This window comes from Caretta caretta, chromosome 8 (genome assembly GCF_965140235.1).
Source record: "Caretta caretta isolate rCarCar2 chromosome 8, rCarCar1.hap1, whole genome shotgun sequence".
Lineage (NCBI taxonomy): Eukaryota > Metazoa > Chordata > Testudines > Cheloniidae > Caretta > Caretta caretta.
The window spans coordinates 57,381,188-57,400,683 of record NC_134213.1 but is presented as its reverse complement, the minus strand read 5'-3'; the positions used below and the strand labels follow the sequence as shown (position 1 = coordinate 57,400,683).

Genomic DNA, 19,496 nt, shown 5'->3' with positions numbered 1-19,496 from the left:
AGCTGTGTCCAGGGATCTTCTATTGTTTGAAGCATCTCAAGCTTCTCGCAATATAGTGAAGTTCCATTTGTAAAAGTATCGTTTTCTGTCCTTGAAATTCCACAAGGATGTTTTCTGTGCTCCTGCAGTGAGCTATTTGAGACAATAACCCTCTGTATCTTGTCCTGGTTCCAGGCCACTCAATCTCTACTGGCTCCAGGACCGCCACACTGCAGCTAAAGGTTGGGCCAACATACCTTCACAGACTGTTCCAAAAGGAAGCATTTCCATGATGAACTTATGATTGACATTCTGGAGAGGGCGAACAAGCCAGAACAGAACAAAATAGAAGGATCTGGGGCTAGAGGAAAGGCATGCAGCAAGGAAAGAGGAAAGGCTCAGGCTGCCTGCACAGCTTGAGGACAGGGTTTCAGCACTGGAGCAAGCACTTCCTTCACAGTTCCTGGAACAGGAACAGTGGCTAAGGGAGGAGGACAGAGCTCAGCAGAAAGAGCTGTTTGAGAGGCTCATATTACTAATGACTGCAAGAGTAGCAGCTCCTGCTGCATCACCCACATCACGGACTGATTCCCCTGCACACTACCCTGTGCTGCAGTCCAGAAGCAGCTTGGACGTCTCCATGGCTGGGTAGTGCATGTGAGGGGGCCCCATGAGTGGCTGGGCAGGGCAACCTTGCCCCTATAGCCCTCCCCATTGACCCTCTCCCCTGTGGATGCCTCCACCTCTGTCCCACAGCAGCACTTGCCTGGCAAATGGGGGAAAGAAGGGAAAGGAGAACCGGTGGCCAGGGTCCATGCTATGGTAGGGGTTCTGTCTTGTAACTGGTTTCACTTGTTTATGCACTTTATTTTATAGTGGGTTTTTTTCCCCCGTAAGGTTGTGTTGTCACTGGTGTGATAGTGTGGTAATGACGGCTGGCCTGTCTGGCAATGGGTGAATGTTGTACTTTTCTAATACATATTTATAAACAACGGGGTTTTTATTTCTTCGAGAAAGCTTATTTCTATAACTGCTTCACATCTAAATAACAAAGGTAAACACATGATCAGGGACCATTGGGAATTAGTATGCACAGAGTGTCGCTCAATATAGTTATCTATAGCAATCCATACTTCAATCACTTCCTTACATCAATCCATACTGTGAATAACCCCTTTCCCCCTATTTCATAAGTGATCATGTCATTCAAAAGTACACAGCATGGCACTAAAGTTCTGAACCCCACTCCATCCCCCACCAATCAATGACTCCCATACCACCCTCATCTCCCAAGCACATTCATATAGGTACTATTCCCCACTTCCATTGGACCATGCAAGTCCATAATGTGGAAGCACAAAGCATGCCTGACTTCTGTTGCCCGGGCAAATCCAGCCCCAGTAGCTGCACTTTCTGGTTGAGTGTACAGATTCAGCAGCCCCTCACTGTCATGGGTTCATTCAGGGAGAAATAGTTCAACTCTGGTTTCACAAAGATTGTGAAGAGCACAGCAAGCCATAGTAATACAAACAGCATCAATGACACCAGCATGCAAATGGGTCTGTAAACATCGCAAATGGGACTTTGAGCTGCCAAAAGCACATTTAACAACAATTCTGCATCTGCTGAGAGTTTAATTAAATTGTCTTTTGCGAGGGTCTCTGAAATCAGGATATGGTTTCATAAGCCAAGGCACAAGGAGGTATGCAAGGTCCCCCAGAATAACAGTGTGGACAGTCTTTTGGTGGGAATAGCATCCCAGCCTGTCCACGAATGTAGACTCCTGATAGGTAGAAAACCCATCATGAACTTTTCCAGTGCAACCCATGCTGATGTTCATAAATTGCCCTCTGTGGTCCACAAGGGCCTGCCTAACAGTGGAGTAATATTCTTTGCGGTTATGTGCTCCTGGAGGAGAGCAAACTATGGGCACATGAGTCTCATCATTGGCCCTAGCGCAGTTTGGAAACACCATTCTCTCAAAGCCAGTAATTACTTCAGGAATATCTTTTATGGCCACCACCTTGGGGTAAACCACATACCTGATCACCTCAGAAGCCTCTGCCACCACTTTACCCAGAGTCGACTTTCCAACACTAAATTGGTTTGCAATGGACCTGTAGCAGTCTGGGGTAGCCAGCTTCCAGACGCTATGCCAACCCACTTCTGGACCGGCAGGGTTGGCCGCATGCATGTTTCTTTATGCTATTCACAAAGCTCCAAAAATGTAGCTTTCTTCATGCTAAAGTTCTGGACCCACTGCTGGTCATCCCAGGTCTGCATGACAATATGATCCCACCAGCCTATGGCCTTGCTTCAGAAGCACTGATCTACATAGAGGGCTATATCAAGTGTACTGAGAAGCATCAGACAGTTCAAGTCTGCCATGCCTGGGTACTCCTATTCCTCTGCTTCCTCCTCCTCCAGCTCCATCATAAGCTATGACAGGTGTCTTTGGTGGTTCAGAAAATGCCACTGAAATGTCCATCAGCACCTCATGGAAGCTCTGCCAATTTCCTGACACAAGATTGCAAGTGCAAGCCAGAGAAGTTCTTCAGAAGGTGTCTCCTCCACGTTTCTGGCTCTGGCAGCTGGGAGTGCACTGAGCAAAATGACTCCAGGCAGGCCATTCAAACTTCCTGTAATGTACAGGGTGGACAGTCAAGTTTTCCCGCAGTGCATCATGGTCAAAGGGCTAGAGCGGCCATGTTTCAGGTGGGCACTAGGTAGTCTGGGATATGGTTGGTTTGACTCAGGTCTGAGTGCTGCAGTGTGGACAGCAGAGCCCTAGATTTGAGCCCGCGTTAGAAAATTCTTAACGTAAAGTTAACAATCAGTGTAGATGTTCAAGCCCTGGGTTCTCTAACCGTGTCAGCTGACTCGAGCCCACTAACCCTGGGGTTACATTGCAGTGTAGACATACCCGAAGTGGCCATATTTTCAAAAGTGTCCACACCCAGCAGTTCCCACACCCTTCTGCAGAGTAGCTCCTATTGGCAGCTGCAGAGTGCTCAGTACCTTAGAAAAATCTAACCACCTCACTTAGGTGCCTAAATGTGAAATCTTCCCTTAACTAAATTCATTCTCACAATACCTGGCTAAGGTAGGCAAGTAAAGTTCTCCCACAGTGCACCAAGGTCTCAGAGTGAGTCAGTAGCAGAGCCAGGATTACATCTCAGGAGTTCCTGGCCCCCCATCCCAGGCTAAGCTCACTAAACTTCTGTGTTATGTTGTTCATTGTCTTACAACCAAACCACTTAAAATGATGTGAAAATACTTTTCGCGGTACTACAGTGATTCAGCTAATTTTCTGGGATGCATTATGTACAACAGACCAATAAAATATACTTTCTAAAAAACACAGCATACTTTGATGCCATTATACAATGTTTCCACTCAAGCTGCTTTACTCTTGTTGTGGTCAACTTTCTCAGGTTCAAACCTGCAGCAGCCAGGAAATCCACTTAACTGTACTATTTGCTTTCCTTCTATATTTTTAGATGCACTTAGGGCCAAAAGCAATGGAAAAGCAAAATCTACATAAAAGGGATCCACATTAAAAACCCTCATGTTTTTCTGATGGAGCAAAGGATGAAACCTTGGCTCCAGTAGCTTAGCTGCTGACATAGGCATTAGAGACCGCAAATGACTGTCCTGGGAGGGATTTATAGATGCATTTCACTACTACCCCTTTATGGCCTACTAGATCTACACAGTAGTCATATATCTCTGATATGTTCACTATTCTCTGTTCTACTGGAGGGCATGCAACAGGATGTGGAATTCACTTTCAGAGGGTTCTGTGAATAGTTGACCACAGTATTTATGCTACTTTTGGACCCACATAGTTCACAAAATTTGGCAAATAAAGTGAGCAACTACAGAAATACAGAAAAGGAATCAATTTCACAGTAATTTGTATCTGCATAGCTCTATCATATACTACAGGCGGTATTTTAGTAATATCATACTTCATTATCCGCTTCCCTTCAACACAGAATCAGAATGTTGCCCAGGTACCAGTTTGAATAAATTATTTGCACCAAGAACTTTTGCCGTGAAGAATTTATCACCACATTTGCTAAATTACCTCCACTTGAAACATACACACAAGCAGCAGAGTATCCTCCTTAGTATCCTACTATGCTATTTTACCATGAAAAGCACAGATTTGTTACAGAAACATTGGAGTTGGCAAAAATTAAGGTGCATTTCTTTATGAACACTATCTAAAATGAAAATCACTCCGTTTTTACTTACCATCAGCTTTTTAACTCTGGCATTAATTACCTGGTCAAAATTTAATAACATATTTACTTGACAGTGACTTTGCAGAGCTGGCTTTGTAGGAAAAGCCAGAGAAAAATATTCTCATAGGACACAAGTACAGGGCAAAGTATCAAGTACCAAGTTATATCTGTAGAGAAAAAGTGGTAAATAAGACTAGACAGAATGGCATCTTCATTTCTCTGAGTTTCTGACGTTGGTCTTTTATGTGGAAAATGCTTATAACTCAAACTCCATTTACAGTTTTTGAACAGAAGGGTGCAATGTATGATGTTTCTACTAGAGGGAAGATGAAAAGGTTCACCTCAAAGCACATAGTAGCAATTAGGTTGAATAATATGTCTTGTCAGCATTGGGTAAGTAAACAGATGAATTAGGAATTGGTATCTTTACTATTCCTATGTAAAAGTGCTAATAGGTTCTCAGTGCTCACAACATTTCTGTTAAAAAAAAAAAGTTTTGCCTTTCAGGAAAAAAAAGAAAGTATACTGCCCAGATCAGCTCATTTTGCAACCCAATGCCCCAGTCTTATCCAGTCACCTTGTACCACTCTGGCAGTGCAAAGTAGTTGTAAAGTCAGCGTATCTGTCTGAGAATCCTCCATGGAAAGGAGAATCCTTGCATGGAAGAGAGTGATCATAGTGCTCCTACACACACACACACACACACACGTACGTACGTTCAGGGGACATGACATGGGGGAAGAGACATCGCTAGGTTACCTCACTGATTCCCAGCTGACCATATGGCCCCTGAAGCGGCTTTAATTTACAGCAGGAACCAGCCAGGTCCCCTGACAGCTCCATGATTGAGGGAGCATAAAAGTGGCTTAAAGCCACCTTTGCCTCATCTTTCCCTGCATGCAACAAGTGCAGCCCTGCCAGGTCAGAGGATCTAGCCCTGGATATTTAAGAGATATCGGTACAGACACAAGGTATTGAGGGTTTGGCTCAGTCGTCTCTAATAAACTCTGAAAGTGCAGGATGGAGAATGTATTGCATAGGAGCTATTTGGTGAATAATTCAGAAAATAAATATGATTGTAGGAATCAGGATCCGTTACTGAATGGTTTTCAAACAAAAAATGGGACAAATTTGCAATGAGTATAATTCCAGCAAATTTTACTACCTCTGTTCTTCTCTAGATTACTCATATTTCCTGCTGATTTATGGGACACCATAAGATTTAGGAAAAGGAACACCCTCATATTTTAAATTAGCCTGGGTTCAGACACTTTTAATAATGCAGACTGATATGTTGTCCTAATTGCTTTTTATGAGGTTAAGAGAACTATAATTAAATTAAGATTGCATACGCTTTAATTACCGACTTGGAGCTGCACTGATATCTAAAAGCAGCAGGAAATTATACATTGTACTATAACCAGCTGTAAAACTTACAACTCATCTGTCATGTTATTCATTATTTTCTGTGTTGATTCTGTCGTTTTAGCCAATTGAGTGACAGTTATGGAAGAGCAAAAGAATGCCAGTTTGGAACAAGATTTTGAAGGGCAGGCTACACATACAGGTAAAGAAATAAAGTTAAGGGACATTGTTAAAAATTAATCCATGTGGAAGCCTGTAATTTTAATTTGCTGACTGGAATTCAGAATGCCTTGCACAGGTATATTCAGGTATACCCAGGATCCAATGAAAACATTTTTATGACTAATTCACACACCCCCTTGACTGGACAGGTTACGCAGGGTTGAATTCAGATCCAGCCTTTTTGGTGCTTGAAGCAAATGGCTGCACAGGACACCAAAGCAGCAGTGGTGTTGTTCAGTGCAAATTTGATGTAGGCTACTTTGCCTCAGTCATTAACGATCTCCTTTATAGTGAAAACAGCTGTAACCCACTCGCACTGGGTTATAAGTTTTCAGTCAAAAATGACGAAATCTGGGAATCTTGCTTCCCATATGTCTTTGCCAGAGACATTAATGCCTCCTAGTGTGACAAGCAAAAGTGTAAAGTGAAATCTTAAAGCTCTCAATTTGTTTGGAGGAGAAATCTTTGGTAAAAATTCATCCACAAGCCCTTTTGTCATAGCATAATATATACATTAAAAACTTTAAGCCATCTTTGGTTGGATCCATTCTTCTTTTCTTTTTCCAGTGTCTACTGACTATTGTTTATGTGAGTGCTGTCACTGTACTCAGGGAGCATGGAAACATATGTTCTAAACAGCTCGTTTTTCTCTCTGTGCCCCAGATGTTCCTATGTACTTTCCTTCAGCCCTACCCCTTGCAACACCTCTTCTTACAATTCCTTCCCAAATCAGCACTGTTGACCTGGGCTGAGATTTCAAAAAAGGACCCTAAAGTTAGAAGCCTAACAGGGATATAGTAACCTGAATTTCAAATGTGCTGAGCACTCAAGATCATCCATTGAGATATTAGGAGTTTCTGGGTGCTCACCACTTTTGGAATTCAGGGCATTTATTTAGACTCCTAATTGTTGGTTCCTGTTTTTGGAAATGTTTAGCCTAGATCTTTTTCCCATCTTATTGGGTGGCAAATGCTCTCTTTTTACGTGTGGCTCTTTAATATGGTATTTAGAGTCTTTGCTCTCAAAGCTCATGAAGTTAATTGTTTATTATAATTATACAATTTATTACAATTATAAAGCAACACACTCACCGAATGCAAAAAGACCCCACCAACTAGCAGTTTAGCTCTGAAGGGAGAATGCTTGACATTTTTGAATTTTTGGTGCAAGTTCAAATTTCACTGAACAACCACCACATACCACCCTGAAAATTTAACAAGTTTTCCTATGATATTTTTTTCAGCTAGCTATAGATGCAGTTTTTGGAACCATTTGACATTTTGGAACCATTTGACATTTTGAACCAGTAACATTTTCAAAATATTTTTTGCAAAATGTTTTACTGTTTAATCAACCAGCTCTAGAGAGTAGGATTTGATTTTAGTTCTGTAATCAGAAATATTTCAGCATTGACTGAGACATACATTTCAATGGCATAGATATGGGCTATAAAGTCTCAGTGTTATGACCTCTTGTTTTGCAGTGTGTATAAGGTCTTTAAAATATGCCCTGTGTTCAAAGATACTGTCTTTCTGAAACTAACAAAACCACATAATTACGGATCTTTATCTCTCCTAGGGCCCAAAGGTGTGATCAATGACTGGAGAAAGTTTAAATTAGAAAGTGAAGACAGAGATTCCCTTCCTTTGAGCAAGAAAGAGATCCTCAGACAAATGTCTTCACCACACAGATCTCTCAGTAAAGATGATAAAGACACCAGAGAGAGATTTAGTCGTAAGGTAACAAGAGAAAAGAAAACATAAGTGAATTAATGATTCTGTACAAAACATGAAAACAAGAAAAATGTGGTATAAGCACAGGAGAAGCCAGAAACTACTGAATTTAATTGCCACTGGTTCCAACTTCCTTTGTGTCCTTGTACAAATCACTTAACATCTCCATCTCAGTTTTCCTCAGGTGCAAATTGGGACAATACTGAACTACCTCAAAGTGACATTGTGAAGTCAATGTTTATAAAGTACGTTGAACGTGAGAAGGACTGTGTGTGATACATATTAGCATTAGTTGCCAAAATTTAACTTGGGGCCTATTGAAAGCTACAAGGCATTTGAATTATTATAAATAAAATACAGAGATATCATGAAGGGGCAGATTATGCTATTCTTGCCCACACTGAGTAGTATTTTGCATTGCAAGTAGTCCCACTGAAGAAAATGAGACTACTCACAGAGTAAAGAACTACTTAGTAGAAAGATGGAAGTAACTGACTCAAAACGCACATGAAATAGAACACACCACTTGATCCTGACAATCTGGCCAACTGTTGACCAGTGCTGAATCTTCTACCCTCAATTAAGGTTAATGAGAAGACTGTGGTGAGATAATTCTCATGGTATCTAGCTGTCTCAGATTTTTTTCTGATGCAGAGACTGTTCTGATTGCCTTGGTAAATTATTTCCCCCTGAAAATAGATAAAGACCAGGGTGAAATTCTGACCCTATTGAAGTCACTGGCAGAACTCCCACTGACTTTAGTGGGGCCAGGATTTCACCCAATGTGTCCTTGCTGATATTATTAGATATGTCAGTTGCCTTCAGTACCATTCACGTGTACACCCAAGTAAAGAGAGATGGGGTTTCCATTCAATGGCTTAATTCCTCTCTCCAAGATTCCCCAAAGGGCAGTTTTGCACAATTATTCTTCTACCCAAGGGTCTTATGTGGGGTTCCACAGGCAACATCTTGTTCCCTTCCTTGTTCAGTGAATATATAGATCCATTCAGTAATATAATGCTCTCTTAATATTCACAGATGAGTATGCAGGAGTATGAGCTCATCCATGATGAGCAAGAGGATGAAAGCTGCCTACAAAAATACCGCAAACGCTGCATGCAGGATATGCATCAGAGGCTGAGCTTTGGGCCCAGATATGGCTATCTGTATGAGCTGCAAAATGGGGAACAGTTCCTGGAAGTCATTGAGAAAGAGCGAAAAACCGTCCTGGTCATCGTTCACATTTACGAAGATGGCATCAAGGGCTGCGAGGCACTAAACAACAGCTTAACTTGCCTTGCTGCAGAATACTCCACAATGAGATTCTGTAAGATAAAGGCATCTAACACAGGTGCTGGAGACCGTTTCTCAACTGATGTGCTCCCAACCTTGCTTGTCTACAAGGGTGGGGAGCTTCTGAGCAATTTTATTAGCATTACTGAACACTTCAGGGAGGAATTTTTTGCTGTGGATGTGGAATCTTTCCTACATGAGTATGGGCTGCTACCCGAAAAGGAGATTCCAGCACTTGGAAATGGCAATACAGATGATCAAGATATTGAATAATTAGAGAGGGATATAGCCCTTCATTATCTCCTATTTCTCCATATATTGCAATTGGATCTCAGCAGAACCCATGATTGTTTAGAGAAGCCTGTGTGCGCTCATTAACTTTATACATAAGATATACATATATGAATATTCCTTAACTGTCAGTATGTGAACTTTATTTAAAGCACATCTAACAGGCCTGTACATATTTGTTCCTATGCAATCTCCACTAATAACAAAATTAGGAGAAAATGCAGGTGACAATAATAGGTTTTAAATTAGACACAGGTCTTAAAAGGTAATTTAGGCCAATCCTGGGCCCACTAAAGCCAAAAGAAGGTTAGCATCTAATGTCAGTCAGAACAGAATCGGGCCCTTCTAAACTCCTTCTTCAGTGTATGTAACTCCTGCGGGAATTCTGCACCAATGCCCATGTGCAGAATTTATGTCACTGCAGATTTTTTTTTGCTTCCCCACAGAAAAATTGCTTTCTGAGGGGGAAGCCACAAGAGCAGTCACGCAATCCCCGCCCCAGTAGTATGTTTCAGGTGCCCAGGGCAGCTGGCAGAGAGGTAAATCATTGTGGGGCAGGACTGGGGAAGACCCAGTTGGTGGCTCCTACCCTGTGCCAGGCTCAGCTGCTAGTCCTGGCTGGGCTGGGGAGGACAGGACAGGACTTCCTCTTCCCCTGCATGGCCTCTGGGGCTGGGTCAGACCCACTCTCAAATTTCTTCCCAGGCTGTAGGAAGCTCTGCAAACTCCACCCCCAGCGCTTCCTGCACCCATCACTCCTCAGCTATAGGGTGAAGGATCACTGTAGAGGGGGAGGTCCCCCATCTACCCAACCCCCATGCACCAGACCCTCACCCCCCCCAGACCCAGAACCCCTCCTGACAAGCCCCACTTCCCTAATACCACCCCAATGAGCCACCCATACCAGGATTCCCACCACCCTGAGAGCAAACCAGCTGCAACTGAATCCCCACCCCACTAAGCCCCACTCTCCCAACATCTGGATTCCTCCACAGCCTCCCAGACCTCTCTACCAAGCTCTATCCCTCCCACACCATGACCCCCCGGCTGAGCCCCAACCACCTTCACCTGGATCCCCCCCTGCAGCATCCCATTGCACCCAGAACCCCCCCAACAAGCACCTGTGCAGCCAGATCCCCCCTGCACACAGATCCCCCAGGGAGCTGCCCACACCCAGATTGCCCCACACACAACCCTCTCAACCCACAATTGGACCCCCCACACTACACCCCTCCACACTTGGACCCTGCCTGCATCTGGCACAGAGGGGCAGGGCCCTGGGGTGTTTCTAGGGCAGGCCTGGTCCTTGCGCTGCATGAGGGTTGGATGCAGCCTCACTGCTGAATCCATATTCCAGGGGGAGCTGCAGAGTGATCTCCCCCCTCTGTGGAGCCAGTGATCTGTGCTTCTCAATGCCATGCTGAGCCGCCACATTTATTTAACAAATAAAATGTGCAGAATTTTTAATTTTTTGGTGCAAAATGCCCTCAGGAGTAGTTTGTGAAAAAATTAAAAAAACACCCTACACATCTACAGCAAGGACGGGACTATACGCAAGATCACCACCTGATTGAAGTCACTTGCAAAACTCCCACTTATTTTAGTGGGGCCAGAATTTCACCCAAAAACGTTAAAGATAAATCAGTATTTGGGCTGTGAATGTTCACAAGTTACATACATAAGAAATATAGGGCACAGTGTTAAATATTTGGCTTTGTATTTAACTTTTAATAATTGTGAAAATATGGATTAGCTCATTGCTGAAACAATCTCTCTTCTTGAGAAAAGATCACAGATGCTTAAAGTCTGCATTAACAAAGAGGTTAATCAGCTGCTTTCCAGGATGGTGTTGTAGCACGTTCTGACCATTGATGTTGCTTAGTTAAAACATTTGTGATTCCTGAGCAATTATATTTTGTGTTTATGTAATTAATATGAATAAAGCTTAACAAAGAACCAAAACTTCAATAACAAATATGAAAGTCATTCATAAAATGTACCTTAATGATCTTTATGAGGAACTACCAGAAAGGTTTCCAACTCGTTAGAAAAAAAGTTCACCAAACTCAAATTTTGAAACAAGGTATTAAAAAGGGACATGTGGGGAACAAAGAGGCTGTTTGGACTAAAGGAATGCAGGGTCAATGCACTGAACGATTTGTTCTCTCTTTCACTGAGAAAAGTTCCTTATGTTTTATAGTTAAAACCACTTAAGAACGTCAATTATGGCACAAAATACAATGAAACACAAGTTGCCCATTTGTCACATTTTGATATTACTCATTGGCATGGTTTGAGGCCGAGTAGTTTGAACGTTACTGACACCACCTTAGGTTATTAAGACTTACACATTTATCTAGCTTACATTTCACCATTGCTACTGTTTGCTAGCTTTTTGAATTTTATTCATGATGGACAACAAAACTAGACTAGTAAGTTTCCCTTTATGGTCAAGGTCAGATCAAATGCTCCATGTGCAGAATTCCAATTGATTTTGATGGGAGCTGAGCACGTAGATGTCCATTAATCCTCCTAATCTTAGTGCCCCAGCCACATGCAGAACATTCATTGGCACAACTCCAACATCAACTCCTTGATTTTTTTCTCACTTGCAATCATCCAGAAAAACGTTACATATGAATTCAAAGTGACACCCGATGAAGTGAGCTGTGGCTCACGAAAGCTTATGCTCAAATAAATTGGTTAGTCTCTAAGGTGCCACAAGTACTCCTTTTCTTTTTGCGAATACAGGCTAACACGGCTGTTACTCTGAAAAGTGACACCATTTGCCTATAGAGCAATACAATATGGAGGTTTGCAAAACATATCCTTTTTAAACTTATTTTGAACTTCAAACTTAAAATATGTTCCTTTTCAAAATAAAAGACATTCAAATGGGGCTTATGCCTGGTTTAGGTAACTTGAAAACCCACTTTGCCATTAGACATGCTTTCTGGTAATATTCATTGCAAGCCAGCAGGCAAAAAGCAGACTTCATTTCAAAAGGAGGGAGGGAGCTAAATAGAGAAAGCAGCATGTAAGTGCATTACACATATTGATAGACAGATAAAACACTTAGCACACAAGATGAGATTCATGAACTATATAAATAAGTGACGGTTCCCTAACTTTCAAACATAAATCCACTTGCACTCCCATCTCAATCTAAACTATTTAGACTATTTCACACTATAAAATGATTGATAATTTTCTTTTCAACCTAGAACTTAAAATGACAATGCTGAGACATGAATTCTCCAAGAATTGTCAAGTATAGTTGGTATTTTACACATTAGTCAAATCCTCCACTATGGTGCTTGGTGGAATAATGCAGGCAGCACGTGGCTCTTTCAAAGCAGCCCCTTTCTGTTCTCTGCCCCCTCACATTTCCATCCCTAGCTAAAAGTAATCCAGCTGATCTTATGTAACATTTCTATTCCAGTGAGTAGGGGCTTGGTGTGGTTTTTTGGAACAGTTGCCACTTGAAGGGGCAAACAATTACCACCAGGTATTGGGCTCTTTCCTCTTTAGCTGTAGCATGAGGTGAATAATTATTATCCCATGCAGAGTGGTGGTGAGAGGGAAATGAACAAAATACTGATCTGTGGCACAGAGGAGAGAGAATGTAAAAGGGAAGGAAATAATCATTTCTGATGAAGCAGCACGCTGCTTTCCCCTCCCATCCAACACAAAAATAAAATATAAAATAAGTCAGAAGCTGCGTCTATAGCTGGCTATAGGAAATAAACCACCACATTTCAACTTAAGAGGCAGATCACGAGTGCTTCAGCAGGATTTTCCTGAGGATTCCTTTAACCCCTAAATATCACAATGAAACATCCATGTGGTGTCAATGCAGCACCCAAATAGTACTAGCAACAACACTCCACAGAAGGTGATCATGACTTACCAAACTTAAAAGCAAAGCTTTGATCACAGCATTAATCAACATTTCTCCAGGAAAGAAAGACTCACTGAGAGGCAGGATTTGAGTCACATATTGTAAATCATTGCATACAAGACTCTTGAATGACAAAGAGTAAAAGGTTTGATGAACCCATGGAACAAAACTTCTTGCTATCTATAACCCCAATCTGAAATCCACTGAATTCAACGGGAATCCGTCCATTTGCTTCAATAGACTTTGGATCAGGGGAAATAAGACTAGCATCTTTGGCTGCGTGTACACACTGGTAAAAATGGGACCTGTAATTCACATCTGGTGTCACCCCACTGGAGTGAGCAATAGTAGACGCTAGTGTAGACAGAGCTCAGGCATTATGACTGTTGTATCACTCAGCCCTGCCATAAGCAGTACATCTGTACCAGTGGAAAATTATGGATCCTAGCATACACAAGTCCTCTGAGGCCTAAGTTCTTCTCTAGGTTTCACCAGTTTAACTTTGTTGATTTCAGTAGTTATCCATGTACTTTAGCATAAAATTCAGCCAACAGCTATATAATGTACAATAATTTGAAGCCACTATATTTAAAGCAAAACTGCCAAACCAACGAAGATTAGTATGTGACAGGCAAGGAAAATAAATAAAAGATTTATATAGGAGTGTGGACCAAGGTTTTCAAACCTGCAGTGCCTAAACGTACATACCTCCGTACAATAATTGGCCAGGTTTTCGTAAGTGTGGAACACCCAGCAGTTCCAACTGAGGGCTTATTACTAGATTTTTTTTTCCAGATATATCAGTGGAGACAAGCAAATTAATATGTAGGTCTCACCTGAAAATCTTCATTATAATTCAAGTGAGGGGGACCTCATATTTCAACTGGATCCTTCAGAAATACTATATGCCTCATAGTGAAAGATTAGATCTTGCAAGGGCGTAGGCATGACAGAGAGAGAGAGAGATAGGGACTATTTATTAGTGGTTCCCTATCATTTTTGTTTTATTCTCAGTCCTGACTTCTTCCTCTTTTTAAAAATGCCCATTTCCCTGGTTTCTTAGGCTACTATAGTTAGTAAGGCAATTGTAGCGTTAATGCTAAAAAGCTAAGCAATCTCCCTTCCCTTGTCCCCACAGTTCTCAGATCACATTCCACCTTTCCGTAGTGAGAGTTGCAGATAGCCCACAGAGAGGCAGGCAAGGTCTGTTTCTTACTTCACCCACTGTTTCCTAAGGGCAGGATGTTTGCTGGGCTCAGTTCTTGTGGAGATGTTAACTGAATTTGCAATGTTTGTTGGAGAGGTTTTTATTAATTTACTTCCATTCATTCATCAAGGAGCAAAGTATTAGGTTTTCCCTGCCCATTGCTCAGAAAGAAAGAAAAAAACTTCAGAGTTAGCCTTGCATTATACCTGGTGTTTCACCTTAGGCTATTTCAATTCCTCAGTGTCCACTCCCAAATCTTAAACATATGAGTCAGGCTTTGCTAAATCCATTATGCATACTTTTATTAAAATAATTCATCTGACAACACCAAGCACATTGTCAGCACTCTCCGCATAAAATAAAACAAATCTAGGTGATGTATTAAATAAGAAATAAACATGTGGATAAAATATGGTCCACTTCCAAGCATCCAGGGAACAGCAAATATGGCTAAACTCTGAATTATGCTACAAGTGGCGGCTGGCAGCCAGATTGCAGAGCCACTATTGGCATGTTGCATAATAAAGCGAGTTCTTGGCTCAATAAAATACTCCTCTGCTGAATGAGACTGTGATATCCTCAAATGCCATATTCTGAGGCTTTCTACTTCCCCACCTCATTTTTAATGGCTGGATTCTGAAAATAAATGAGCAGAGAATAATTATGTCTTAGACTTTCCCCACTGAAGATAAACATTAGTATGTCTGGGTGCACATATGAAGGCACATTAGAAATTTTGAACTTAATAACAAATTCACTTTTATAAAGAGAGAGGGGGTGCTTCATTTTTTTCAGAAACAATCCTTTGACCTCATACTTCACCAATTTCAGATACGGATTTTTTTTCCCAAAAATGGAGCACTCCTTTTATTATTCATTTGAAATATTACTTTCAAAAGGCTGCACTGGCCATGTTAATTGGAGGCAGATCTGGAGTACAAGAAATCCCAAAGAACAAAACCTTGATACAGAAATAGCCACCTATCCCTGCCACTGCATGATTATTCCCTAGAGTACATCATCTATTGCTTCATTATTTTCAGAACTAACCTTCAATAAATGCATTTTCACTAAACAACTTCAGTAAAATCCTAAATCACAATACTGATCATATCCCTCAACCTATGGTACCAAGGAGAACATTACTGGTACAGGAAACTCTTCAGACTGAATTATTTGAATTCTTCACCATATTCTTTAATCCTTCACAATTCTGAAAAAATAAAAGAGGATTTACACACAAATTTGTGTGGGATAAAGGTAACAAATTGATGGGGGAAAGTGACAGAGTTGCAATTTAGTTTTTTTAGGTGCAGGAGAGATGTGAACTTCAAAGTCTATAAAGAATTATTTAAATGCTCTGACTAGACTTCGCTAGGTCAGTAAGGGACATGAAGAGATGTGATCCCAGACTGGCTGGGCACTGCTATGTTGAAGCCCCTAGGGTATATGCAGTTATATCAGCAAAACCACACTTTTACTGGTATAATCTGTTTTGCTCAGGGTGGGGGTGGGGGGGCAAAAAGGAAGTGGCGGGACTCAAAGAAACACTTTGCCTGTACACTATACCAGTTTTCTTATACTGGTAAAGTGCTCCTAGTGTAGACATGCCCTAATAGAAAGCATGGTGACATTAGAGTTAAGGAGAGAGGGTTGATCTGAGTAGAAAAACAGGAGCCATGAACTCACTAATTCTAATCCCACCTCCAATATTGACTCCTTGTGGTGTGTCAGGCTCAATTTCCCCACATGTAAAAAAGGGGGTAGACTTACTTGTATACCTCAGACAGATGTTTGTGAGGAACATTTATTAATTACTCACTAAAGCTTTGTTTGGCATTTCACATGCAATAACAGTTTACCAGTCTCAGAGTTCACCATCTAGGTAGGCAAAATACTAACAAACGTGGATGAGAACAACGTACAAAGCATGTAAATGAGCAGTTATGACAGGTATGGAGCAGACTTGTTTATACATATTATTTCTTATATACACAATAAGAACAGTAATAAAATATTTTCACATTGCCTAGTTTTAATAAGTATTCAGAAAAGATCACCTCTCTCTTTTTTGGTCAAAATATAGCATTTTAAATAAGTCATCACAATACCAGCCGGTCAACAATTAACATATTTCACAGATTACTATTTTAAAAGAATTAACCTTTGCAATATGACTTATCCCAAAAATACACACATCCAGCTCCTTAGTAACAAACCTGGGCTCTGGCCGATCACGAGATTTATTTTTGGTAGGTGAGAAATCAAATGCCAAAGTCAAGGACCCCTACTAGAGAATGCCCTGGCAGTCACTCTTTTCCTTTCTTAAGTGCCTCCACTATGTTCTCAACTGAGAGACCCAGGGGAGAAAGAGAGATGGACTTTGGTACCTAAGTTAAGGTCCACCTTCTTTTAGCAGCCAGAAGTGGGGAAGGAATAAAGTACCTACTCATAACTAGGAGGACAGGCTGACTTCTTCCTACCATTCTCTCAGGAGACAGGGAACAGACTTGTGAGGAGCAGTTTTTTTTTTTTTTTTTTTAAATTTCAAAAAGTCTTGAGATTGCTGAACCATTCCTGCCATTATTGATTTGTCCCTGGCTCATTAAGAAGATACTTTGTCATAATTCTATTTTGCATCTGATGAATCCATCAGATTTATGTCAAATAGCACATATTTGCTAAATAAATTTGCTGCAGGAGGGCATCCCTGCACTTTGCTATAAGGGGCCTTGTTTTCTTCTTCGCCCTTCAAGTTGCTCCATTCAAACAATGCAGTGAGAAGAAAAAGAGAGTACATCAGAGAGGCCACCACTGCCTAATACAGGCCTCAACAATGCTCCAAGTCTGAAATTTAGCCTTTGGCCAACAATTAAAAAGAATTCCTATAATGTTCAAATTTGGTGTGTTACTAATGCTTAATGAAGACAATGCTTTTTATAGCTGCCGTTTAGTCTAAGAGTCAGTCTAAGCTTTTCTTGATCTTTAGCAACACAGCAGTAATTGTACAAATCTGAACATCAAATTTTTCTTTTACTGGGTTTATTGTTTCCAGAATATAAAAATCAAATGAACAGGCGAGGAATTTTAACATTATTTCATTTGCAAGTTACCTTTTATTCAAAGTTTTCTAATATTTTATGCTTGATTATGCTGTAGGCTCAAAGCTTTCCGATTTCTTCCTGCAATTTCAGTACCTTTGCATATAAACTCATTAAGCTGTAGTTACAAAGGTTAAATACCGTTCAATCTGGTACATATCAGTTTATATAGTAACTCGAACTACATGAATGCCAACAACTTTTGTATAAAAGTGATATTTGTTAACCTTGTGTCAAACATTTTTCCTTGGGGGAAAGCAATAATATACTTTAAAGATAGCATAGACTTACCTCTCTTATTCGTATCTGAAAAACCTTAATTATTTATCAGCCTCTAAAAACTTATAAAATTATTCATGCCTGTCTGCATATTTGGGATTTGAATATCTGGGGAATTATCAGATATATCTTTCTTAACGGAAAGAGGGGAATTGAGTCAATCAGGATTGGATGGATAAGTCAGATCATGATGAAAAAGGAAGCATATATAAATTCGCCATACATCTTACAGGTTTAATTATTTCATTAATTTCTGTTTATGATGCTTGAGCTAAGATATTTATATAGTGTGTGTTGGCCTAAAATAGGATTTTGGGGCTGCTACAAACTATTTGCATATTTATTACATCAGTTAACCAACCTGATGCACACAGTAGCATAGCAGGGGGGAGCGGCTGTTTGCCCTCTGAGCACAAGTGGCGCCTGTTTAATTTATAGGCGCCTTTTTTAATTTTAATCACCCGGTGGTGCTCCGGGTCTCCGGCTCGGCGGGGGCCTTCACGCGCTCCGGGTCCTTGGCAGCATTTCGGCCTTCAGTGCTGCCGAGGACCCGAAGTGCCACCCGCTGAGTACAAGCGGGTGGCACCTTTTTTAATGTCCGCTGCCCCTGTTCGCTCCGCCTAGCTACGCCACTGGATGCACATGCTGTAACAAAAAGAATATATGGAGTGAAATTCTGGTGCCACTGAAATCAGGGTTTTGCCACTGACTACAGTGGGGCCAGGGTTTCAATCCTTGTCTTTTTTTTTTTTTTTTTTTAAATACTTAACAGCACTTTAGCCTATATCAATGTTAAAGGATTCCTTAAGGCAAGACCTGTCATAGTAAATAATTACAAAAGGGCAAACGTTAAGATCCAGCAACCTTGAAAATGTCTCTTGAAAAATACAGTTAAGCTTTTAACAATGAAATTGTAATCAAGTAGCTGGGAAAAGGGTTTTTTTTTTTCTTCTTCTTTTTTTAAAGAATTCTTCCTGGAAAATAATGCTATTTTACAGGCAATTTCCATCAATGATATATACCTTTAGTTTCCTGGATATCTGATCCACCTACAGTATTTGCATGTTGAAATAAGATGAATAGATCACTACAATTAGAACACACCTAACTGGTGTATTTTAGGCAACATGTTTAGTTGCTAACATATGAAATCTTTGACGCTTCCACCTTGTATTAATGTGAATATTGGCCAGTGTTCCCATGATGATTAGACTGCTTCTTTTGCTTGGAGTCTAGTCACTGAAGTAATTAAAGGAGAAGGTTACTGCAAAGATTGCAACTGCAGCTGCTATTGCTACACCTAAAACGACAAAGGAAAAAATACTTCCATGAGTGAAGAGGAGAGTACAATCACCGCAAGGCGGGGTGTGAAGAAAAGGAAGAGTGGGAACAATAAGAGTCATTTTTAACATTGCTGAGTAGCACTACAATGCCTAAAGATCAGATTATATTGTTAGTCATAGAAATTCATTTTATAAGACAATCTACATAAATAATTTTTCAAAGTGCAAAGTTCTTCAGAGATTCAGTTAATCATAAACTCTACTCTTATGGGCCAAGTCACCAAAAGCCTAACGCATTAACTCTACGTTATGGCTTGATGATACCAAACTGACTCTCAGATTAAAAGTTATGGATAAAAGGGGCACAAACAAATTAAATAATTCCAATACATGAATTAAATGTTGTTTCAGATACTGCATTTGCCCCAAGTCCCATGGTCAGTTTTTGTAGTTTTACGATCACATTTTCCTATGGTTTTAAAATGTTTCTCCCCAGTGTTGATATGCAGGAGATACACAAACATGAGCAGGGCAAAACTGGCTAAGTGTTGAGAGGAAAGGACTGTCATATGCACAAAGTAAACAAACAAGC

The 19,496-nt window shown here is 40.7% G+C and overlaps 2 protein-coding genes across 7 annotated transcripts in view; one reads left to right on the top strand and one right to left on the bottom strand.

The window, feature by feature from the left end:
* The window catches only part of PDC (phosducin), a 32,157-nt gene extending 21,098 nt beyond the window's left edge, over positions 1-11,059 (top strand). The window contains exons 2-4 of the mRNA XM_048862582.2: positions 5,719-5,796; positions 7,395-7,555; positions 8,588-11,059. Of these exons, the coding sequence (XP_048718539.1) occupies positions 5,736-5,796; positions 7,395-7,555; positions 8,588-9,115 (750 nt within the window). The 5' untranslated portion in view covers positions 5,719-5,735 and the 3' untranslated portion in view covers positions 9,116-11,059. The remainder of the gene's footprint in view (positions 1-5,718; positions 5,797-7,394; positions 7,556-8,587) is intronic.
* Positions 11,060-14,526: 3,467 nt separating this feature from the next.
* ODR4 (odr-4 GPCR localization factor homolog) overlaps positions 14,527-19,496 on the bottom strand; it is a 37,410-nt gene continuing 32,440 nt past the window's right edge. For 5 of the 6 annotated variants that reach the window (XM_075131537.1, XM_048862576.2, XM_048862578.2 and 2 more), the window contains one exon: positions 17,267-18,921. In XM_075131537.1, the coding sequence (XP_074987638.1) occupies positions 18,854-18,921 (68 nt within the window). In that variant the 3' untranslated portion in view covers positions 17,267-18,853. Of the gene's footprint in view, positions 14,878-17,266; positions 18,922-19,496 lie in introns of those variants that run through there. The other variant, XR_007358196.2, reaches the window with a different exon arrangement.